This window comes from Triturus cristatus, chromosome 2_2 (genome assembly GCF_964204655.1).
Source record: "Triturus cristatus chromosome 2_2, aTriCri1.1, whole genome shotgun sequence".
In the NCBI taxonomy this organism is placed as follows: Eukaryota; Metazoa; Chordata; class Amphibia; order Caudata; family Salamandridae; genus Triturus; species Triturus cristatus.
Window position 1 is genome coordinate 1088698640 of NC_140582.1, and position 26093 is coordinate 1088724732.

Genomic DNA, 26093 nt, shown 5'->3' on the forward strand with positions numbered 1-26093 from the left:
CATGGCGTACTTCAGTCCCATCCCTCTTAGCCTTCTCTTAACCGCCAGGAAGCTCTGCCTTTGCTTCTGCACCACCTGGGTAAAGTCAGGATAAAAACTCACTGTGGTGTTCTGGAAAGTCATCGGGCCGGACACTCGTGATGCTTGTAGAATGGCGTCGCGGTCCCTGAAATTAAAAATCCTGGCGACAATCGGTCTCGGAGGGGCCCCCACCTTGGGCCTCCCACCAGGGACTCTGTGGGCCCGTTCAACAGTAAAGAACTTACTGAGGCCTTTGGGCGCCAGATGGTTTACCACCAAGTCCTCCACGAACGGGTCCACCGACTGTTCCTCCGAGTTTTCCGGGACCCCAATAATGCGCAAGTTATTGCGCCGTGCCTGGCCTTCAAAGTCCTCCAGCCGTCGGGCAAAGAGGTCGTTTGCGGTCCTCAAGTTACGGACTTCCAGCTGCAGATCAGAGACATCTCCCATGAGGCCAGAGGTTTTAAGGTCCAAGGATTGAACCCGTTCATTGGTTTTCCCCAGGTCTGCCCGAATCAAGTTGACGTCGATCGAGATTGTGTCCACTTTATGTGCCAGGGTCTCGAATTGCCGCCCGATAGAGGACTGCATCCCCTCGATGGCCCCCATGATATCCTGCAGGGTTGGTTCCGTAGCGGGGGGCAAACCATTTTTCAAGGCTTCCAGTGGCCGTCCCGATCCGCCCGGTGACCCCTTCTGCTGGGCATAACGATCCATGTTGTTGGTTTGGGTGTATCCTCCCCGCCTGGTATTCTTGGGCTTCTGTTTTTCGGCTTCCGATTTGGCCGACATCGTGATCTGCTGCGGAAACAATCCCCTTGCCCATCCAGAGAAGACGACCATGCAACAAGTGACCGGCGCGACTCACTCCCAGGCCAGGGCGCGATGAAAACAGGAAAGCGAAAGTGATGACACCGTTCTTCCGATGGCTCGCCCCTCACACGGCCGCTGTTGTTCAATTAGTGCTCGGGCACTGTGCCAGCGCAAGCCCCGGGCATCTTCCGGGGAGTAGGCCGCAAACTTCCATGTGGCACAACTTCGGCCTCCGGTGAGCGATTTCAGTCCGGACAGCGACGATCACCTCAGCAACGGCTCGCCTCCAATATTCCAGGTGTTAAAAACAGGATGCTTCACAGGATATTTGCCGGAGGGAGCGAGGGTCTCGGGAGCTCTGAGCTCACGCGGCCATCTTGATCACGCGCTAGGCTCCTCCCTCTGTTCTCACATTTCTAATGTGCGCTCCCTTTGAGCCTCTTCATAATTGTCCTCTTCGTCTGCTGACGCTTAAGACTGCTTTTCTGGTAGCCATCACCTCGGCTAGACGGGTGAGTGAGCTCCAGGCTTTATCATCAAAGCCTCCTTTTCTCTCTGTTCATCCGGACAAGGTTGTCCTTTGGCCTCGTCCCTCCTTTCTTCCGAAAGTGGTGACCCCCTTTCATCTTGGGCAGTCTGTCACCTTGCCCACCTTCTTTCCGCCTCCGCATCCTTCCAAAGAGGAAGAGAGGCTCCACCGTCTGGACCCAAAATGTGCGCTCTCCTTTTATCTGGACCGCACAAAGCAGTTCCGGGTGGACGACCAACTTTTCGTTGGATACGTGGGTTCTAAGAAGGGGAAAGCTGTGCACAAACGGACCATCTCTCGGTGGGTCGTTTTGTGCATCAAAATTTGTTCTTCCTTGGCAAAAAAGGACCCTCCTGTTGGTCTGCGCGCCCATTCTACTCGGGCCACAGCGGCTACTACTGCTTTGGGACGAGGTGTCCCTTTGCAGGACATCTGTCAGGCGGCAACGTGGGCTTCGCTACACACGTTTGCCAGGCATTATTGCCTTGACAGCCAAGTCCGGAGGGATGGCTTCTTTGGCCGTTCTGTCCTCCAGGACTTTCTGGTGTGATCTTGGTTCGCAGACTCACCACCGGGGATGGTATTGCTTGGGTATCTATTCTAAGGTGAGGAATCTAACTAACGTGTTTCTTTCAGATGAACAAGTTACTTACCATCGGTAACGATGTATCTGTAAGAAACATTAGTTAGTTAGATTCCTCACCGACCCACCCATCCTCCCCGTTCTGAGAACTGACATCTAGGGTTAAGGTTATCCTTTTCAGGCCGCTAGATTTTATTTTTGGCACCAGTGTCGGTCTCTTGCATGGCTCTGCGTTCCTGGCGCGGAAAGCTATGTACAAGAACTGACGTCCGCGCACGAGGGCGGCGTCTAAGTACTCCGACGTCATCCCGGCGCACGACGCCGACGATGGACGCGGAGCCGCAGACGCGCAAGGGGTATTGCTGACGAAAAATTCTAAAAGATTCTAAGGTGAGGAATCTAACTAACTAATGTTTCTTACAGATACATTGTTACCGAAGGTAAGTAACTTGTTCTTTGACCCAACAATGGGCAAGCGGATAAAAGTACTCCTATCCTGCCTCCTTATTTCTCCTTTCTTTTTGAGGACACAGACACAAGTCCTAAAATGGCAGGCACAACATTCTCTTCATATCGCGGCCTGCCAATGAGATCACTTGCTTTGAGCTTGTGGTACAGGGTGGTAAAATATATATAAATCTCTAGCCTTAATTTCTTAAAAACAACTGAATAGATTTATGCCAAATCACAAAAAGCAGAACTCCCACACCCCTGTCCACCCCCTCCCCACTACCTATTTTTCTTGGCATCTCTGAATAATTAACCTGAAACTATCCAGGAAGGAGCTGAGGTGGATACGATTTTTTTCTTTTGGGGACAGTTTTGTTAAGAGTCGTCAAACGGTGCCTAAATATCAGCAAACCAATAAATCCTTTTGCAATGGAAACCCAGTCCTAACTATAACTACATAGTTGTGTCCTCCACTGTATTATGTAATATTTGTATTCTGCTAATATTTAATTTTCTAAACAGTTGCGGACCTACTGAGTGTGCATCTCAGTTTAAGAAACCTTGCTCTGAGGCCTTTCAGGCAATGTTCACAATGTTTCTGTCTGTGAGACTGATGTGCTGACGGACTACAATGTAGCGGTCTTGCTGTGATTTTTGTTTACCCTGTGTATGCGTGTGTGATGAAGCCCCACCTACCAAGTTTCCAGTAAAAAAAATATATTTGCTACACTCAACCAACAAGTATCTCACCTTCCAGAGAGCCCAAAGCTTCAGCAGTTTAAATGGGGAACTTGTCATTATAGTTGGGGACCAACTCAAACGCAAAATGATACAGTGCCTTAAACCGCAATGGCCCATGCTGGAGATGCCGAAGGGACCAACTATGTACTTTACTCCCACTGGGAGTTTCAACAGTCAGGTAAGCTCTTAACTTTCTAGAATGCGTAGGGCAAATATTTACTGTCCCCCCTTCTCTGAAGACCGACAATCCTATCAAGTGTAACACATCGAAGAGCATCCCTGCAAGGTGTCCATCAGGCATCATTTTAGCACTAAGCTAAGTGAATGTAATCGCTCCTATCATACTCTTTGTATGAGAATGTTAATAAATGTAACTTTTATGTATATGATGCATGTTTTCGAATGAGTATTTGAAGTTGGCTTGTTTATGTGACATTTAGTCTTAGAGCTCTTTAAATGCTTGCTCTTGTGTTGCAGGTTCTCTTCTACGAATGCATCATCGCAGGCCCCGGCTGCCTTCTCTGGTACTTTTTGTTTCATTAAGAGTCTATACTTTCATTTTAACCATGCAATATCCAATATAATGCTAAGAACAAACTATTTTTTCATTCCTAGAAGTCTCAGAAGAAATTGTTATTCCGAGAAGAAAAACCTGGTTAGTATTCAAATGATGTTTTCCATGAGTCAATCTGGTTGAAATGAAATTATAATGAATTGTTTTCTGGCGCATAGAGCATGTTATGTGTATTTGTAACGTGCATCCGTGAGGGTATTGTGGCGCTGACAACCTGGAGCATGACTAACTTCAATCACCATTATACTGTTTATTAAGTGATGACAAAGATATTTATAGGGATAGACCTGCTTTCTTACTGTCCAATCCATATGTCTCTCTAAGCTTTATTTGCTGTTCAGCCCCAATTTAACTGTGTGTTATGCCCTTGAACCTGGTGTCTATACTGGTATTGCCTCTCTTGCACTTGGTTTAATCGTGCAAGTGCCATTTTTGTTGAGTTGAAAGAAAACTTTGACTTGCAAGACACGTCTACATGCGCGCTCATCAGACACCAGATGCAGGATAGCCCTGGCATTGGTGTGTGACTTTTGCCCAACTCAATGCAGTCCTATCCTAGCTGTTTTAGGGCGAGTCCTATTAGGTTGAGCTCATTTGTCTTTTGGGGATTTGGATGGGGAGTAGTTGTTTACTTTTAGTGTAGTTCAAAAACCTTGCAAAATTGCACAGTGGTTAGTTTTGACTTCTCATCCATGCCTGTGAGTTTATATGACCTAGAACGCTGCTTAACTATATTACATTTTGGAGAGAGTAATGAAGAGCCTTTTTTAAAAATGGTTTTCAACCCTGTTTTGTGCCCCTCTAGCTTGAGATTTTCAGTAAAGCGAACTTAAGTCCTATTTCCCAACAATTCCTTGCCATGGCAGTACTTTACACAATGAAAAAATGTGTAGTTGGCATAAAAGAGGTGTTTGTCACTTTGATGGTAAAATTATTTTTAAATTAATGCCAGGAAGTTTGGTGAGAGCTGTACCTTTGTATTTACCTGAGGAAATGGGTGTAAAAAGGCGGACACATTGAAGTTGAATAGTGCCTAAAATGTTTGACACTGAGGTATTTCTCCTTGTGATTGGAAGTGCAGTGCTAATGGAACACGATGGCAGTGGTGTGCGTTCCAAGCTTTAGATTTTGTCATATTTGGGTAGTTAACACTTTTCTTCTATTTGCTGTCCTTGTAGTCATTAAATGTATCCTCTTTATACCCCTTTCTGCAAAGAGCTGTGAATAGCATCTCATATTAACATGAAAGGTTAGTAAAGAACCCGGGCATCTATGGGGGAAAATGGAAACTAATAAAATATGCCTATTGCTACTGATGCCTACATCTACTTAGTCAAGCAGTAAGTGATGCCATGATGACTAGAAATTGACCATCTAGACTAAAAACACAGCATACTCCTCCACTGCTGCAGGGCTATTTATGGAAAATGTTTCACGTAAGGCTTGCTGAGCTGCCATGTGTGGAAGTCTGGGGTGAAATTGAAGTCCAAGATGAAAAAATATGAGACTCAAGTAAGGGGATTTGATAGCTCCTCAGTCAGGAAAGAAACTGGAAAAAAAGAGGGCGCTCTAGTAGGGTAAACAAACACAAGGAGAAGGCAGAGGAGGTGGGGAGGAATGGGGAAAAAGTATTACATGTAAGGCAGCATTTTGGCGAGGAATTGGCCATTGGTGAAACCTTTATTAGAGTAAGTTATAAAACATATTCAAAAGCTTGAGGGAATAGACAATGCAATCTAAAGTCTCATAAAACCAGTATGTATGAGTGAGACACAGCGAGTGGAGGGTCAAGAAGAGTGTGGTAAGGACCTGGCCAAAAAGGCGATGCATGCATATATTCCTTATTCTGAAAATGTCATTGACGAAAAAGGACCAACTCTGATGTAATAGTAATAAACGAGCATTGTACCGATTAACCGTGTTAGATTAAACCATGGTATAGCTGTGTAAGATTATAGGGGCAGTATTAGTTAAAGGAAATAAATCTGTACCAAATACCAACGATAAAGAGAGTTTAGCTCGAGCATTCCATACTGCATTATACCTGTTTAAAATATATCTTTGGAAATAGAGAGCAAGCTATAGGTTATGGCACCCAATGCCTCCAGCAGGGTTAATAAATTAGATTAAAATTATTTTCAAAATAAATAATGCTTCAGAGAAGAAAGACGTAGTGAAAGTTAAAAAACTGGTTGTTTTGATGACTATTCACTCTAGAAAAACAGAGGTAAAATATAATGTGGATGTGGAAACGCATACTAAACAACTATTTTTAAATAAGAAAGTTTCATGTGGAAATAGTTTTCAACTATTGGCAGAAAATGAGATGTACCCAAAGTATTCAGAACAAGTAACTGTTTCTCAAACCAGAGAGCTAAATGTCAGTCTCTCAGACATGCATCACTGGTTATTGTGGACATTAAAATGTATTAGTTTAATATTGCTAGTACAGTAGCTCCAGCAATTCTACAACAGTAGTTGAACATAAGCATGTCTATATAGTGGGTCGGTATGTGTATGACCATGTACAAGATCACACGATTGCCACATCAATTAAAAAACATTTCCAGTTCTGTCCGACGGTGAAGGGATCTTGTACTGTGGTGTAGTTTGGCAGGTTCTCTCGGTTGTAGTGAATCAGATGTGCTTTATTGATAACTGACTTACAAAGAGAACCTCCAGACTCCCTACTGTAACTCACCACCTCTATCCCCATTCACAAGGAAAATAACAATCCTGTCTTTTGTGCTTTTATTGAAATGCTTGCTCTCCTAGTTGGATATAATAAGAAATTAGAGAGCCTCGATGGATGAGACCCGAAGTTGGCATTAGTTTGCTGGTGATCTATTAGGTTATTCTATTAATTCCAATAAAATAAATCATTTTGCAATATTATCTCTATATTCTGCTTAACAGGATCAAACTGATCATTTAAATTGCTCAAATACTAATTTGATACATACAGGAAAGTTAATCATAAAATTAAATTCTTGACTATTTGGATTACAGAGTCTACTAAGAATATTTTGGAATAAGTAAGGAAGTCTGGTTTAGAGCGGTTGTGATGCAGGAGGAAGAAGGAAATGAGTCGCATAATAGAACAAGCATTTGCAATGCAAAAGATCTCGCATCAGGTTGAGTTAGAATTATTGGATTTGTAATTTACTGTTGTTTATTGGTGTTATTTTGAGTTAGTGTGTGCATTGTATATGTAAGAACGGGTATTTATGTGTGTTGTAAGTATGTGGTTGTACAATTCTTGTTGCAGCTTGTGAATGGTAATAGTAGAAGTAGCTTTAGTTTGCAGTGTTGAGTACTGCAATGAATAGTTGCTGAGTTTGTTAAAGTATATGTGTTTGTGTATAGCAGTATACAATGTAGTGTATGTTTTTGTATGTTGTAGGTATGAGCATTATAGCAGACACAACAGTTATTAAATGCAAAACAACGATTAAGTAACTGGCAGATGCAGCTAAGGCGTGTTCCAGCCAGTTTTTTTAACAACCTGTTTTTTGTCATGTTAGTTGCAATTGAATGAAAGCCTCCACGGACAAGGGACAACTGGCATCTTGTGATTGAGAAACTACAACATGTTGCTTTTAGCAGCTAATTGAGACACACAATAGTTGGTGTGATAGATAAGATCAGGAAATTAGCCTCCGAGACAGCAGAAGAAGGCCTGGAAGATATGTGTCTGGGCCGACTGTTTATAGCTTCGCCACAGTGCGAGTAGCACTGGTGTGCAATGGAGAAAAAAGGGCTGGTCCAGGAGGAGGGTGGTTTGGGGGGAGGAAGTGAGCGAGCGAGAGGAACGAAAATTGTTGTCTGAAGGTCCTACAATGCAACGTGGGATGTAGTAAAAAAGAAAAGTGTTTTAGGGCATGTGTGCAGTGTTAAAAAGTATGGAAGGTAAAAGTTTCCAATAAGGGCACATTTAAAGGGAAAAGCCTATTAGTAAATTGGTAGTATGCTACCTAGTAGAATAATGCTGTGCTGCAAGTTGATTATGGTAGCACTGTGGCTAGACGCAGTGACGCGTGGTATGTATAGCAGTGTTTTGTTTTTTAGTAGCGGCGTGAAACATATACAGTGGCAGTGCATAGCAACGTTTGGCTTTGACCAGCCTTCAGAAGGGACCTGATGGAGGGAGAAAAGGAGGGAGCGAGTGGGCAAGAAGAAAGCAAATAGTAGCGGCATTTAATGGGAGCAGAAGGGGCCTGATAGAGACAGGGAGGGAGGGAGCAAATAAATAAATCCAGTACTTGTATAGTGCACGAATCACCCCCGAAGGGGTATCTCGGCGCTGGGGGCGGTTAGGAAGATTAAGCGAGCTATTGCCCAGAGTCGCATGGTGCTGGGCAGACCCCTGCCACTGGAGCAGGGGATCGAACCGTGATCCCCAGCGTCAGTCGCCCTGGCCGCGGCGTCCCACCTCTTCCCCAAGCAAGCAGGAGTTGTGTTAACGCCGCGTGCCCGTGCATTGCAATGTTTGGCTTTGACCTGCCTTGAAACAGAATGGAAGGTGGAAAGACTGTAGGGGAAGGGAAACAGGGAGTAATAAAAGGGTGAACGGAAGGCTGTATGGAACGGCGCTATTGTGTGTTGAGGCCGTACAAATTAGCGTGCGCAACAGGAAAATAGTGTCAAAGGGCAAGTGTGTGGGCATGCATTGATGCAGAAGGGGCGGTTTATAATGAAATCATTATGGTAGCACTGTGGCTAGACGCAGTAACTGAACGCGTGGTATGTATAGCAGTGTATTGTTTTTTTGGTAGCGGCGTGAAACATATACAGTGGCTGTGCATAGCAACGTTCGGCTTTGACCTGCCTTGGCACACAATGGAGGGTGGAAAGACTGTAGGGGAAGGGAAACAGAGAGTATAAAAGTGTGAACGGAAGGCTGTATGGAACGGCGCTATTGTGTGTTGAGGCGGTACAAATCAGCGTGCACAACTGAAAAAAAGTGTCAAAGGGCAAGTGTCTGGGCATGTATTGATGCAGAAGGGGCGGTATATAAGGAAAGCATTATGGTAGCACTGTGGCTAGACGCAGTAACTGAACGCTTGGTATGTATAGCAGTGTATTGTTTTTTGGTAGCAGCGTGAAACATATACAGTGGCCATGCATAGCAACGTTTAGCTTTGACCAGCCTTCAGAAGGGGCCTGATGGAGGGAAAAAAGGAGGGAGCGAGCGGGCAAGAGGGAAAGCAAATAATAGCGGCATTTAATGGAATCAGAAGGGGCCTGATAGAGACAGGGAAGGAGGGAGGGAGCGAATGAGCAGGAGTTGTGTTAACGCCGCGTGCCCATGCATAGCAACGTTTGGCTTTGACCTGCCTTGGCAGAGAATGGAGGGTGGAAAGACGGTAGGGGAAGGGAAACAGGGAGTAATGAAAGGATGAACGGAAGGCTGAATGGAATGGCGCTATTGTGTGTTGAGGCGGCACTAATTAGCGTGCACAACAGGAAAAAAAGTGTCAAAGGGCAAGTGTGTGGGCATTTATTGATGCAGAAGGAGCGGTATACAATGAAAGCAGAAGGGGTCTGATGGAGGGGGAAAAGGAGGGAGCAAGCGAGCAAGAGGAAAAGCGAATACCTGCGGCATTTCATGAAAGCAGAAGGGGCCTGATAGAGACAGGGAGGAAGAGAGGGAGCAAGTGAGCAGGAGTTGTGTTAACGCCGCGTGCCCGTGCATAGCAACGTTTGGTTTTGACCTGCCTTGGCGCAGAATGGAGGGTGGAAAGACTGTAGGGGAAAGGAAACGGGAAATAATAAGAGTGAATGGAAGTCTGCATGGAACGGCGCTATTGTGTGATGAGGTCATACAAATTAGCGTGCACAACAGTAAAAATGTGTTAAAGGGCATGTGTCTGGGCATGTATTGATGCGGAAGGGCGGTGTATAATGAAAGCAGAAGTGGCCTGATGGAGGGAGAAAAGGAGGGAGCGAGCGAGCGAGCAAGAGGGAAAGCGAATACCAGCGGCATTTAATGGAAGCTGAAGGGGCGTGATCGAGACAGGGAGGGTGCGAGTGAGCAGGAGTTGTGCTAACACCACGAGCCGTACGCGTGCACATCTCCTGCCCTCCGTATGCGCAGACAGGGAGAGAGGGAGGGAGCAAGCAGGAGTTGTGCTAACGCCGCAAGCCGTACGCGTGCACATGTCCTGTCTTCCATACGCATGCACATGTCCTGTCCCCGTTTGGCAAAGAAATCGACAACACTAGATCTCGCCAAGGCGAGCAGCGCAAGCGCTGCGTTGCTAGGCGAGACCTAAAAAGAATAGAACTTGTATCGAAATATTTTGAATGTTCCAGTTTTAGGACACATTTTGCAGTGTGTATTTTAGATACAATACAATATCACTAAGACTGCTGATGCATTTCTTTGCACGTTTACACTTTGATAGATCACTTGGGCCTCTGCAATACTTATTGGATACTGCTTAAAATATCCCTTCGCGCTGGCGGCCATTTGGTCTCTCGTGGCTGGGCCGCGTGGCAGCGCTCAAAATGAATGTGCTCCTGAAGATATTATACCTCTTTCAAACGCTACCAGCAGAACCGTCCCCTGGTATGCTGAAATCTTTTCAGCGAGAATTCTACTGTTTCGTTTGGGCGGACAAAAACCCAGAATTAGCAGAGACCTAAGCTATTGACCCCCAGGGGAGCGCGGCCTTGGGTTTCCTAACATTGAGCGATACTATCGGACTACTCAGCTGCAGGTCTTGTTGGAATGGTTCCAAAGGAATCTGAGATGCATTTGCTCTTTATGGAGCGAGCCCTGGCCGGCCAACCCCTGTGGAGAATTCCTTTTATTCGTAAATCCTGGCGCCCAGTGGGGATTTACAGGTCACCGGGCACCCGGGCGACCCTGAAGGCCTGGGAGGTGACCGCTGTTCGCTGTGGCCTCACCACCTTTCTGTCGCCACTCACACCTATAACTAACAACCCAGAGTTCCCCTTGCCTCGATCTGGCGGCCTTTAAGCCCTAGGGCGGGGAGGGGCGCTGATCAATCGGCCACTTCTTCGATGCAGAGGGTCCCCTCAGTTTCAAAGACTTCTGCTCTGATTTCAAGCTCCCGGAGACAGAGAGGTATCACTTTCAGTAAATCCGTCACTGGGTTATGCACCCATTCATACGTGAGGGGGCACAGAGGCCACTCACTCCATACAAGAAGTGGTTACATACTAAAAAGTCAAGCAAGCGCCTCATCACAGAGCTCTACCACCTCATGAGACCCCTGGAACAGTTGACTAAATCTGCAGGGCAGAGGCGCAGGGAGGCAAAACTTCGGCGCTCACTAACACAGAAGGAATAGGGGAACACTTTTTACAGGACCAGACACTCGGCTCGCAATATCTCCACATGGAAACGGCTACTAAAATAGTGACCTATTGGTACCTTACTCCCCCCAAACTACATAAGAGCAACCCCGATCGACCTCCGGGCTGCTGGAGAGGGTGTGGGGCTGCTGGCACACTGACGCACCTGCTGTGGGAATGCCCAACACTCAGGTCATACTAGAAGCGGATCCTCAACGAGATAAACCAACACGTCAACACACAGATACCGCGCTTCCCTTTGTATGTACTCCTAGGCCTGCCCATTACGCTTACTTTCCCCCTTCGGCTCACAGAGGTAGGCAGATGGGCATTGCCTTGGGCGCAGCCCTGCAACATATTCTGTCCCACTGGGGCACAGAGAGGGCTCCCACGTTCCATGGGTGACTGCACAGGTTATGGCACGTATTAGGGATGGAACGCATTACCTTCTTGCTCCAGGGAGACGGTACTGCCTTTGCAGAGCTGTTGTGTCCTTTCATGACTCTGCACATCACTGACTGTTTGAGAACTCACATGCCCCAGATACTTGCAATTACTTCGCCTGCCTGAGCTGACCCAAGATCAGGCCCGTTCTACACAGACATAAGACACTAGGTGGCTTACCGAATTTCCCCTTGCTGTCAGCTCGAGTGGGAGGGGGGTGTGAGTCGGGTGTGGGGGGGACCAGGGAGGAAACTGGGGGGTGGGGAGGAGTTGGGGGTTATTTTCAATTTCATGCCAGGTTGTCCTGCATTTTCGCATGATTCTCTACAGACGGCATTGTAATGTTTTATTGCAAATATTACTCGTATCAATAAAAAAGATTTTAACTTAAAATATCCCTTTGCCATATAGGAAGTATAACAGTGATGGCTGCTACTTTTTTTGGGGTATATATTTTTTGGGGCATTTTAAAATAATACATATCATCACTTTAGTAAGCAATTCCAGGCATACAAATATATCGACATCTTACATCTGTTACAGTTATTATCCCTGCTATCTTCAGGAACATAAATTGTGATCATATATAATAGAACATCGCATATATCACATGAGATTACCCTTTTACTGTAACATTGCTGGGTCGTATAGTGTCTTTTATCTTATTATGTGAGTTTACTTAGTGTATGCCATAATACTGTCAACATGTAGGAAAACTCGCAAATAGGTCAAAATTAACACAGTAAAAGAGAAGTTCACACTAAAGCAAATAGCGCAGGGAGGGCTGCACACATGTACAAGAATCTATCAGAAATGCTGTACTCCTATTTCCAGCGTCTATTTCCGTGATGTCAGCTTTGTCAAGGCCCATCTCTTCAAGTTGGGGGGTCACAGAAATGGCTGCTACTTGATTTTCAAAGAAAATTATCCAAGAGTGAAATGGATAAGAAATTATTGAAATGAACTCCCCATAGGAAGCAAAAGGGGCTAAAGAGTGTTAATCACTCTAGCAACATTCAAAGGGAGTCTTCTATTAAAATATCAAGCTCCATTGGAAATTAAGAAATACTTCTTATTGCATTGGCCTTAATCACTCTATTTGTCTTTCCCCCTTTTTTATTCAGGAGTAAATTGGCTGTTTTACAAGCACTTTCTTCCACTGTGAATAGGGTAGGTACCTTGCAGCATCCATTGATTAGAGGTTTTGCATTTGTGGTTCTAGGAAGTCATGTAAATGACGTTTTGTTATTCGATTTCCAGGACCCAACAGCTGCACATTACATGTTTCAAGATGATTCCTATCTGACACCTAGAACATCCTCTGAATTTGTGAGTATAGTTGTAAGGCTTATTGTGAGTGTGGTATTGAAACTTTTAACTTTTGCCAATGAATGCATGTGTTTGTATGCACATGGTGTGATTGTTGCATTTTCTCTTGCAATTTATTATCCGTAACTTATGGGAGACTGCATCTCTTTTGTAAGGGTATGTCCTCCCCCACCCCCTTCTCCCTTCGTCTTTCCTCAGAGCATTTTACCTCTCTAAATGTCAGAGGAAATAGTGATACATTTAAGGAGTATCCGATTGCCTGCCATGCGATGTCATGTTATTTTAATTTGATATTGCGCACAAATCACCCCAGTGGGGTATCTCGACGCTGCAGGAGGACACAACAGCAAGACCAGTAACAGCATAGTTAAAATAGGAAAGTTTTCAATAATTTCTTAAGTTTGGTGTATTCAGAGCATATACAAATATGAAAAGGTAAACGATTCCAATAGGTAAGGGCCAAGTAAGGGAAAGGTCTGCCTCCACACCTTAAATGTTGAATGCGGGGAATAGTAAGAAGCTCTTAGTCCTTAGATCCCAGATTCTTGGCAGGGATATATCATTTAAGCTTTTGGTGTAAGTATCTTGGTCCTTTCCCTTCTAGAGTTCTGTGGGTAAGGCAGCGGATCTTGAATATAATATAATTCACTTTCTGACTGGTAGCCATTGTAATGCTCTTAAAAGTGGAAGTGATGCAGATCTGGAAGGAAGATTGCAAATGAGCCTTGCAGTGGTGTTCTGCATGACACGTAGTTTAGAGAGTAGTGTCTCATTGGCAGAAACCCAAAAAGCTTTGCCATAATCAAGCCTGCTAACAACAAGAGCCTGTACCAAGGTTTTCCCATCCGCAAGCAGAAGAAAAGGCAGGAATTTCCTTAAAAGCTGCAATATGTGAAAGCAGGTACCCGTTCTTGTTGGGGCTTGATCCAGTTTAATGCTGAGGTTTCTTATGACGTGCCAAGGGGTGGAAGCACTATCTAATTCAGGTGGCCACCAGTTGCGAGCCCATATTTGTTGCACTTTTCCAAAGAGCATAATCTGTTTTTTTAGTATTAAGCTGAAGGTAGTTCTTGGACATCCACTCTGCCACCACTTTCATCCCATTTGAGAAATGTTCCTTCGCTTTGTCCACATTGTTAACAAAAGAGATTACCAGCTCAGTGTCATCAGCGTAGGGCAAGATTTTAAAGCCGAAAGATCTAATGAGTTTGGCTAACAGGGCCACATACATATTGAACAAGGTGGGGCTCGAGAAAAATCCCTAGGGTACACCTTTATCAATCGTTATAGAGCGTGACTTAAAGTCACCCAATAATCACCTGAGATCTATTCGTCAAGGTTTCCTAGAACCATTTCACTGCATTTCCATATATCCCTCTCTCATTTAGCTTAAGTATCAGCTTTTCATGTTGCACAGTGCCAAAGGCTGCATACCGGTCTAGGCACAAGCATTGGGGGAAGGAGGTGTTAGCATCCAAAGAACATCTTATGGAACCTGTCATGGTAACCAAGGCCGTCTCTGTGCTGTGCTCTGACCTAAACACAGCTTGAGAAGGGTCCAAGTTATTATTTTCGTACAAGTAGCCTGTCAGCTGTTTGTCGAGGAGACCTTCCAAAATGTTACCTGGATATGAAAGTAAAGAAATAGGCAGATAATTAAAGAGGATTGAGAGATATAAATTGGCCTTTTTTCAATAGGCATGATCAATAGATCATACACATGGAGATGGTGGACAGAGTGCTGAAACTTTTCACACACTCACCCCCCCCAGTCACAGATCTAGGTTGAATCCACCATCGGTCTTTAGCTCACTTTCCAGTCCAGGAAAGACCTGGCTTGGCAGTTCGGTGTGGACTGTTCCTATGAGGCACAGGGTCAAGACTGATTTGCATATGGCTGGGTCTTAACTGAGAGGGGAAGTGGGCTAAAGAACGATGATGGATTTAACCCAGATCTGTGACTGGGGGTGAGTGTCTGAAAAATGTCAGCACTCCGTCCATCATCTCCTTGTGTTTGGTATGTTCAACAGATTTCCAGGCCATAGGGAATTTCTCTGTCTCTATGAACTCATTAAACAAGGATCTAATAGCTGGTGAGATCTGCATGGCAAGATGCACAGAGATCCTAGCTGGACACAAAATTAGCCTTGTTTATGGCATCATTAATTTGTTCGAGAGCAAGAATTTTAAACTTTCCCAGATAGTGTCCATCTTTCGAGGAAGGAGAGTTAAAATTCAGCTTAGTCTGATTAAAATGGCAGGCCAGTTTTTAGTCTGCAAAGAATTGACAACTTGCTCGACAAACTTCACCAGATACACTGGTTACTTGTCCATAAAAGAATTGCTATTAAAATGGCATGCCTGAGTCAGCACAACGATAATGATTTAAGGGCAAATACTATGAGTTTTATTTTGTTCTTTTTATAATAAAATAACTACCTTTCCATCCTAGAGGTCAGATGCTAAGCATCTTTTGGGGTTCCATTGATTTAACCACTACAGTTTTGGAAGGCATGTTTTGCAGAGTAGAGACTGGAGGGAGCACCAACTCCTTGGTTCCAGGAATTGAGTGTTCCCTTCGAAAATCTCAGAAACTTAATACCTCACCTAATTCTAGCTAGTCCCTTGATAGCTGTGATCAAGTTGCTGTGTGTCCTATTGTAAATGTATTGTTGTACCACGAAGAGAATGTTCTGTGGGGATCATGTGCACTATATAAAGAGCCACATAGATGGATAGAACATAGGGATAATCTTCTGAGGTCTCCTACATTTCTTTTGCTACTTTATTACAGACAAAACAATGATCCAAATATAGTTTTGATTGGCAGCCTATGCAGTATTTGCATGGTACAGGCATATTATATAATTTTCACTGCAGACATGTCTTTAATCCCTTTAATCTCCATAATATCACAAAGTATTAAAAAGAACCTGCTGTTCAACTTAAAGCGCGTAAAATAAAAATTGTGTGTGAATAAAGTAATTGATTTATGTCAGACTATTGTATTGTTTTTGTTTTCCAACTAAAAGCTAATGACATGCATAACTTTTTCTTTCTACAGCGCTTGTATTCCTTGTCCAAAGATTCTGGGCACAATGCAGCCAAGTACATCGTTAACACATACCCTAAATTCTTTCAGAAAGATTTTGCTGAGCCACATATTCCGGTACGTTTCTTGTATGCATTTTGATTGTGGAGTTTTACAGCTATTTCATAATTGTGGAACACTGTTTCACAGCCTGGTTCTAAAGAAAGTTCTGTCAGTTTCTTGATCCCATTCATGTATTGTAGCATATTGGATCGCATAGTGGAATAATATACCTCAAGAATATGGGGTGGGAGGCGGATTGGCTGAGCCTATCATCAAATTGGCAGGGGAGGGCCTGATTGAGCCTCTCATCAACCCTAATTGTAAGCACAAAACTGCTTTCAACAAACTCACTGCAATGGCTTATTTGCAACAACATGTGGAATACACATCTGTAGGAAAGTGCCCTTTTTTGTCAGTCACCCCCACTTTTTGCCAATCGTACTGATGTTTTTCAACTGATGTGCACCGGGTCTCTGCCAACCAGACCCCAGGGGCAGTGCTCTTTCCTTAAAACAAGATAAAATGTTACAATTGTAACACAATTGGCATACACTTTGGCACACCAGTATGTCCCTAGTAAGTGGCACCCCTGGAACCTAGGGCATGGATAGCAAAGAGGGTCCCTTAGGGGTGCAGCATGTATTATGCCACCCTAAGGTATCCCCATACAAATTGCATGCAGCCTGCCATTGCAGACTGCATGTCATGGTGCAAACCATCATTGAAAACACAACATGGAACACTCGCTCTGTGCCATGCTAAAGACACTGCATGTGATATACGTAAGTCAACCCTACTACAGGCCTTTTAGCCCAAGTCAAGGGGCATTATATTACATGTGAGGACATAACTGCATGAGCTGATATGCCCCTGTGCTATCTAGTTTAATTACTAGGTGGTAGAAGTGATCACGGATGTCATCTTGAGTATATGTCCTGGGCACTGGTCATTACAAGTTCCCCAGTTCTATGATGGCCTTACTGAAACCTTTAGTGTTAGTTATCAAACACCATTTTTTTTTTTTTTTTTAAACATTTTATTGGCATTTTGTTATACCTATTAACAGTATTTTTCTATCGGCTATCCGTTTGTACGTACAACAGACTATTAAAAACATATTGTTCAGTGGAACAACGTTACGTAAGTTACTTAGCCTCTGGCCCCCAAGTGTCCGCGGTATTGTTATATATTATGACATACATTCCGTACCTTAGCCCCCCAGACATCACTCGATGTCATCCGACACCTGTATCTCCGACGGGGGTTCACAGATGTCACCACGGAATCTGTTCCAGTTTCCCCATTTCCGGCCCCATCTTTTGGGGCAACCCCGGTGGATGAATACCGACTTCTCTGCTATCATCGTGATGTCCATATCACAGCACCACTGTTGATGTGTTGGGGTCAGTCCTGAGCCCCAGCGCTGTGCTATGTTACGCTTTGCCAACACTAGTCTCAGTGTCACCCAGGCTTGAGCTGCGTGGTTCAGATCAGTGGGTTCCCACATATTGAGCAAACATCTCTTTGGTTCAGGTGGGACTTGCACTCTGGTGACCTGTGATATCGTACGTAGCACTGCCTCCCAAAAGTGAGTGATTACCGGATAGTCCCAAATCGTGGAGTGGAGTGTTCGCCCTACCTAGTTTGTGTAGCAATATGCGTGTGTAGTAGATGCGATGCAGGACTTTCAGCTGTACTAGTTTTAATGTGGAAGGTATCGCCACTTCCCTTGGGGATGCCAGGGCTGCCTGCCAGTCCTCCTCATAAAGGTCGCCCATGTCTGTTTTCCACCGCTCCTTAAGTGCTGTCAGGGGGTCCGGCTGATTATTAATAATTTTTTTGTATGTCAGGGAGATAGCTTTTTCACTTAAGTGGTCCGTGAGGCCTCCGAGAGTTGCGTGGTTGGTGGAATCACTGCCATGAGCGCGTGTCTAACCTGCGCATATCTGTAGATTTCCGTCTGTGCTAGTTTGTTGGTGGCTTGCAGTTGGATAAAAGGGATAACTTTGCCTTTTTTACATACATCTCCCACCTTAGAGATGCCTGTTAAGTCTAATTTTTGGAATCCCTTAGTGTTGTGCAATTTCCCTAGCTCTCGGTTGTCCCATAGTGGCGTTGCCTGTGTAATGGTTCCCTCCCAGCCCAATGTTCTCTGCGCCGCATGCCAGATTTGTAGCGTATGGGCCATGGGGCCTGGGTGAGTCGTCTTTCTAGTTCTATTATACAGTGCCCCCATAATCCCTTCTTTTTCGAGTAGATGCCTATCCATACAGTATGCTGGGTCCTCCTGTGGCACATGTAGCCACTGGTTTATTACAATGAACTGGGACAACCAGTAATACGTTTGCAAATGTGGGAGAGCTATACCGCCGTCATACCAGCTTCGTACTAATTTCTTCATGGCAATACGGGCCAATGGCTGTAACACCATTGCGAATAAAAGTGGGGACAGTGGGCATCCCTGTCTCGTTCCTTTCCCAAGGGGGAAATCTGCAGAAATTGCGCCAAAGGTTTATTGTACAGTAAGCGTATCCAGTTGCAGAAGTTGGGCCCGAAGCCCAGGTGTTGGAGAACCGCAAAGGGGAAGGGCAATTCAACCATGTCAAAGCCATACGGGCATCCGGGGACAGAATATCAAACACCATTTCTTAATAAATCCATACTGTTCCCAGTATTGGATTTATTATGAACTGCACCCAGAGGGCACCTTAGTTGTACCCCTTGAAAACTACTAATCCTCTAGTGTGCTAGCTGACAAGCTGACTGGTATTGTCCATCCTGCCATCACAGACACGTTTCTGACCCCTGCAGGTGAGAGCCCACACTCTGAGGCCAGAAATGATGCCTTCTCTGGAGGAAGGTGTTCAAACCTCCGGCAGCAGGTTTTCTAGTGATTTAGCATATCAAGGCCAGGAACTTCAAAGTCCCTGCTGCCATTGATATGCAGCCCTGGCTTCCCCCAGACCTGGGAGATGCCGCCTCCTGCCCTGAGGTCCACTTGGCTCCAGGAAAGGGGGGGATTTAACTATTCAGTCTTGCACCACCACGCTAGTCACACCCCAAAGGTGGGCTACCTAATTTGTTCCATGAAAGAAGAATCCCACCATCTTGTTTTTGGTGGAATTAGTAACGGAACAGGGTTATGCCTACTTCCCCCAGTAAGTGCCATATCAAGGGGTGTAGTTGACCCCAAGGGTAAGTAGCCCATTGGCTACCACCCTTCACTCCCCTAAACTCATTATTTCAGTGGCCTCCTGACACCAGGAACTCTGATTCACCCGACCAAAGAATAAGAAGGTGAAAGAAGAGCTGAAGACTAGCTAAAGACTTAGTGCCAAACCCTGCCTGTGCCTGCTTCTGTCACGACAATTGCAAAGACATGACTTGTCCTGCAGTTGTGCATCCTCCATAAGCGTCAGAGGGTTGCCAGCACTTTGCCAACCCGTTAGTACCTCCTTTGAAGTGAGGAACCACTTCCCTGCAGGTACCGAGCGGTTCATAGAGCTGCTGACCACCAGGTCCACTGACGCAGCAGCTGCCCAGGAGGAGGTCACAGTGCTTCAGGAGGTAGGATCCATCTCCCCACCAAGTTTGGAAATGCCAGGACCCTAGAAGCCTCTCTGCACCAATACTGGGGGCACTGGACCCCTTGCAGCAACCAAGGCTTGTTTAGTGTCCAGCCTAGACACCAACACTGCCAAGACCGACCTACCAACGAAGGACGTCTGCTTCATCGAGGGTGGCCCTGCTGTACTTTTCTGTGCCCATTTCCATGTCTACCTAACAAGTGAGATCCTACAACTCAAACGACCCACCGAAAAAAAAACACCTAAAAAAAAAAACACCTCTGCAACCGAGCTGCACAGCCCTAGTCCGAGCCAACCGACGGTGCACCCTTGCCCCAGAGACCCTCAAGAACCAAGCCCACCTTTGGGTTCTGATGGACTTGTCCCCAAGACCCCACTTTCAGCATTTTTCTGCCTGCAGGTTTCTTCATAGACTTCAGCTGTAGCGTTTGAGTCTACCCATGCTACTGGCACATCGGCACCCAGACACCCCAGGGCAGGTAACCCAAAACTGCTGCTGGTTCCAAGGACCTTGGCCACAAGTTACCTTAAGTCCATAACAACTACCATGTAAGTCATTTGCAAGTGAACCCTATACAGTGTGTTTCTCCCATAGGATAACATTACCGCTTTCAATGGTCATGCCTCAAATGTGACAGCTGTGTTTTCTAAGTATCTGAAAATCGCTAACTTGAAAAGTACTTACCTAATCTCGTAGGTCTTGCTGTCTAAATAAATATAAACATTTTATTTTTCTAATTTGGTGTGTCTCATTTATTGACACTGTGTGTGCAGCAAATGACTAACACTCCCCTCTGATAAGCCTAACCCTGCTTGACCACACTACCCTAAATAGAGCACCTTGGGATTCCTAGAGCAAGCCCCTGTACACTAATAAGCAATACCTGGACACTGCACAATGCACCTCACATAGGTACACTATGTAGAGAGATAGCTTCCTACGACATCTTCAAGTTTTTTTTTTTGTTTGATCAGTTCTGAAGTCAATACAAAAATCCACAGTGCAGCATTTTATTACACACTGTAGACATGGTAGATACCGAAGTAGGGAGCTCCAGAGGAGGACAGAGAGCAGTGGGAGGGGACACCCAGAAGCCAAGCATCCATCTATTCATACGGCGGTGAGGGAGCAATGCATAAACCTAGGTCATTTATATTCCAGAAGTGGTCCCGCTAGTTATGGAAGGGGTATGTGAGCATATCTGTAGCGGTTGCTGCTTAACCCGACTAGCCTCCAAATCGAGTATGACAAAGACTGCGCATCCTCCCTCTGGTTCTAGGCGATACCCAGCCGCTACTCTGGGCCGTGAGATTCCTGCCTAATGTTTCCAGCATGTCACCCCAATACTCTAGGTCTCTTTCATTGTGTTCGTCATTGCGTACCCTCTGGAGCGGTCATTCCTCCTTAGCTCCCCACTCCAAAGAGTCATCCCTCCATTTCGGTAGAGTCGGAGGGTTATGGCTAGCCCAGTATGGGGCTATACGCCATATTGCCAGCACCAAGCCCATCTGGGCAAACTTGTACTTAATTTTTCTTAACTTTGTGGAACGAGGCAATAGTCCTAATAAATAATGTCGCTGTGTGGTCCACCACCGCCGTCGTCACTCAGCACACTGCCTGTTGTACCCCACCCCAAAATGTCTGTAATCTTGGTGCAGTTCCACGCAATGTGTCCGAAATCTGCTCGGGTATCTCCGCACCTAGCACAGCTCACCGGCTGGGTCGGGAAAATCCTGTGTACGCGCGTTGGAGTCAAATAGGCTCTATAGAGAATGTAAAAGTGCACTAACTTAAATCTGGCGTTGCGAGCTACTTTCCGCTCCAGCGTCTGGGCTCCGCGCCATTCCCCATCTGTAAACTGGGACTCCAACTCTCCATCCCAAGCGGCCTGGTTCAGTTTTGTATTTGTCTGACCATCGTGTTTTAAGGCTGTATTCAGTCAGTAAATGATGCCCTTGAAGGAGCCAGGGTGTAAAATCACCTGTAGCACCAGGAATTGCTCTGGTTCCTCAGGGAAGGAAGTCCAGATTTCACGGACAGTGCAAGATATGCGTGCATATTTCAAAAACTGTCTCAGCTTGATGCCATAGTGAGTTTCATCCTCTTTATCTTCACTTCTTTAATAGTCTACCAATGTACTGGGAATCTTTTGAGGGTACCGAAGTACATTTCTGTTGTTCAAGAGAGTTCTCATTTAGAAGGGTAGCTGATCCCGCAATATTTACATTTTCATTTTGATTGTATCTCTTAATGCAGTGTGTTTCTATGTCTAAGTTTTTGTTGTCACCTATGTTGATGCCTTCCCACATTCATAGTTTAACTTACTTTGGGTTTAAGTATTGCTTTTATTATTTCACCTGTTGTAGGGATTCTGCGTATGCACAGAACTATGCGCAGGAAACCAGAACCTTAGAGAATTGTGGTGTACCAGAAACTCCCCTCAGAACTAAGAACCCCTTATCCGACTAGCTTAGTGTCACATTCGTTATCCGAGATTTAGCTCGGCGGTCCCAATGTATAGACAACCCAGAACATGCGACTTAGTTATTCTCAGGAATGGTGGGAACCCGAAATACCCGTTTGCACATATATATCAGTCCACCACAGAATAACTAAGACACAGTAAAGTTTAAAGAATTTATTCATAAACCTCGAGTCCTGTTATACAGTACTTTGGCTAACATAAGTAGACAAATGGTTAAGATCATTACCATTAACATTGTTACAATACCATAGAATATAAAAGGAGCGATCATATTAATAATGACAGTGGAAAATAACCACCCTCCTTTCTCTAGCAACTAATAAAATATTATTAGACTATTAGAAGGTCTCATAGGCTTGCATAGGGGACCCCATACCGTATAGATCAGCTCAGGTGTATCACATCACAGGATCAGCTCAGTGTTCTCTGCAACAGCTCTTCTATCGAATGCTCTAACAATATGCTGCGCTGTGATATTAAAGCACAAGACTTTCTGGTATTTGCAGCTGCGTGCATGTTGTGACTAAACAGTGGTACGATCACCCTGAACACAATCAGCCGGCACCGTCTAGTGTCCCAGAACAGTTCTTTACTCGATGTACAGACCAAGGGCACTAGCAACTGTTAAGGATGTATAAATAACATTCCCTTGAGACAAGAGCGGGTCTGCATTTCTCAAATTAATAACATGTAACAACAGTGTCGGGTGCAAAGGCAGCAAAAGCAACAAGATGGTTTTCCAACAGCTAACGTGATTAAGCTAACTTAGCACTGTAAATAGGGAGTGGCCTAAAACCACGTGACATCCCCCTTTGATCGAACCACGGTATAACCAGGGGCGAATATTTCTACAGAACGCAGAGTTCAAGATCAACGATGCAGACTAAAGAGCTTGAAGTGTGAGTTCAGTAAATGAGAGGAAGAAAAAACTTCGAAGAAGAGAGGAAAGAAAAAAATGTAAAAACACAATCCATCGTCCATAGAGGATTGCGATCGTTTGTGAGAAGATAAAAAATTCACCCCATTGAACTTGCCATCAGGCAGTTAATTTTGGAAAGTATAAGCAGCATATGCGGCTGCAGCTTCCAGTAGAAAATCATTTGAGTCATCCGCAAAATTGGTTGACATCCAATCCAGCAAAGAAAAAGAACACACGTGTTCCACAGGGAAATGAGCATCAAGCACTCCACGTGGACAAGAAGCAGGCATCCCGATGTAACTTCGTGTCAGGAAGTCAACTGCTGCTTTCTCTATATCCCATAATCCAAGGACTCCTTGCGCCGCACCCAAGGCCATAAACCCGACTCCAGAACAGTCAAACTCATGAACCACTAAGGGATACACCAGTCGATCAAAATCCAGGTCAGGTGACACCAAGTTTGACAGACACATATCCAGAGCCCATTGGAACGGACATTCGAGACAGTGAAAGACAGGCTGTACACAAGTGAAAAACTGGAATCGGAAGGATAATCCATAAGCGACACTCAAGGTAGCCAGTGGCAAAGTCCCATAAGCTTCCCACATCCGGCTACGCAGATGGAACATGCTGAATCCGTGGTCGAGTAGCGCAAGTCGTGCAGCCATAGCGTAGTGCGCAGACCAACAGGAGTATGCCAGCAATTAATGCGAGTATCAGAGGAAACCCTCCGAAAACCCCAGAAAAAATAGAATGAAAAATAGCTGGTATTATACCAAAGATAGACTGGAAAGACGTCACAAGGCCAGAGCCTATAATTCTAAAAAAATGGACCAGACCAGTCGTAGAAGAAGCATTGAAGATAGTGTGTATTAGTGTGCCAAAATGTAGGGGGAGATCAGTATTCAAAAGCGCTTGAACTTCCGTGCGAGTGTTCGCAACTTGAAGGAGAAATGTTTCTCGTGACGAAGTCAGCGCAACCTCCTTTTGAGACAAAAGAGCCCTTATTCTGCTCATCCTATTGAACTCTGCTTTCAAGGTTGGAATCGTCGGCCAGATGGATATATCCAGTCGACCTTGCGGGGGTGGGAATAGCACGTTATTACAGCAAATTAATCTTCTTGAAACCGAAACAATATAGGGAATTCCAGCTAACATCCCACAGCAAGCCTCACTATTTAAAAGCAGATAACTACCATTAGCAAGCAGCGTAAATGATGGCGTTATAACAGGCACAGGATTGCCCTTCAAGACGCAAGCCAAATTAGGAGCATCCATGTTACAAGATCTATGTAATTGGATATGTCTACATACTACAGAATGATCAGGAGCAGACGTACACTCCTCACCCTTCAAATAAACTTCTTTGCCGTTTCTCTCACATCGATATGTAAATGGGAGAGACCAAACTTCATGCAGAAATGCGGAACCAAGTTTTTCAAATCTGCCTAAGGCATAATGTTTCATGCACGAACTAAACCTATACATAGAAATTGGTAGAGTTAACATTCCATGAACGAGCCATACTGCATAATCCGACTCAGCGACAGAAAAAGGCAAAGGTTCTAATTTTTCTATATGCAGTAGTGAATACGTAGCATCTTTCATGGACATGAATTGTTGCTTTGCTGACAGATTAAATGGGCGGAAAAGAGAAGAAATATTCATGTAATCCCACGGTACTTTCCCCGCCTTTAACGTCTGCAAAGTCCAAGCAAATTGCATAATTGAACGTAAATGATTTCGACCATGATACAACACAGACACATCGTCCTGGACAATATCTACAACAGATGAAACAATGTTATCCAATGTATATATTCTTGAAGATAAGGTATTAATACTATTATCTATTACTGCCAATACTTTTTCCATATTGGCTTGGTCAATAGCACGGAGTCTGGAAGCAGCCTCAATCTGTGACAACTTCCATACCTCGTTGTAAATAGCATACACCCATCTTTTGGATCTTCCTAATGCGGGACCCTTAACAAAATCATTCAAATCAATGTTGTCATGCAAACGTGACAAGTGAAGTTTAACAGAATCTAATGTGGAATGTTGCAACCATGTCTGACATAATTTACCTACCGAGTAGGTAGTGACAGTATGTGAGGACAGAAAACGTGGGTCTACTCTATCCTGTATGTACCCGGGAATTAACCCCAAAAATCTACGTTGACAGGTATCCGAACTTTTTTGCCATATCAACCAACCTGTAGGGTCTAATGCACTAATACTGAAGGTGGAATTGGAAATAAAAGACTGCAACATAGTAAGGGACAGATCTGTGTGATTTTCCCAACCAGGATAAGCTCTCAGGCCTGGGATCGAGGGGGAATTTAATTTTTTAGAGCTAGCCAATCCAAAACAGGTTGTCTGAAAAATAGTAGAATTTAAAAATAACATGTGGTTTGGGATTAGGCAGGCACGATGTAAAGCTTCTGTACCTTGTACTTGCCAAGATTTAGTACCCCAAACCGATTTGAGATCAATAGCATGTTTCCAAACGTCATACCCACCAATTGCCAAATCGTCCATGAAGGACTTAGAAAACAACAATTTAGTGTGGGTCAAACGCACCTTTGAAACAGGTTCGTTTCTAAGCTTAAAATAAAAAGAAGCATTATTAGATACACTAAAATCCGAAAAATATGAAAACTTTCCAACCAATGTTTTTGAACTACCAATCTTCGGGGCAGGGCAATGTTCCCACTGTGTAAAGTTGACTAAACTACGAAATGTGTTTGCCCTATGTAGAAAATGTGTGCCATAATGTTGATAACAAAACTGCTCTGCATAGTTTTCATTATTCAAATACAAATCCTCAGCATCAAATGCGGCATAGTATTTTAAATCAGAAAACAGTGTCTCTATAGTTTTAACATCCCAATCATCAGATCGAATGTCTTGCTTCACCACATCACCCATAGAAACACGATATACAGATGGCACATTAATCACTTCCGTGGGCCCATGAATTTGAAATTTAACTGCATCCCATGCTATTCCATCACGAACAGGCCAGGCGGTGATATTTACAAAGGTCTGGTCCCTCTTCATGATGTGCGACGATGAATGTGGGGCCAAAGTTCCATTAATTAATCTAATTGTAGAACGTTCATTCAGGTAGTGTCCATTTATCAACCTAAAAAACACTACCACAAAACCAATGGACATGAACAAAAAAATGCAAATGA

The 26093-nt window shown here is 44.5% G+C and overlaps 1 protein-coding gene across 1 annotated transcript in view; it reads left to right on the forward strand.

Moving 5' to 3' along the window:
- PTCD3 (pentatricopeptide repeat domain 3) overlaps nucleotides 1-26093 on the forward strand; it is a 367594-nt gene that overhangs the window by 67014 nt on the left and 274487 nt on the right. The window contains exons 2-6 of the mRNA XM_085642617.1: nucleotides 3615-3661; nucleotides 3753-3792; nucleotides 12603-12648; nucleotides 12739-12807; nucleotides 15872-15976. Coding sequence (XP_085498743.1) covers nucleotides 3615-3661; nucleotides 3753-3792; nucleotides 12603-12648; nucleotides 12739-12807; nucleotides 15872-15976 — 307 coding nt within the window. The remainder of the gene's footprint in view (nucleotides 1-3614; nucleotides 3662-3752; nucleotides 3793-12602; nucleotides 12649-12738; nucleotides 12808-15871; nucleotides 15977-26093) is intronic.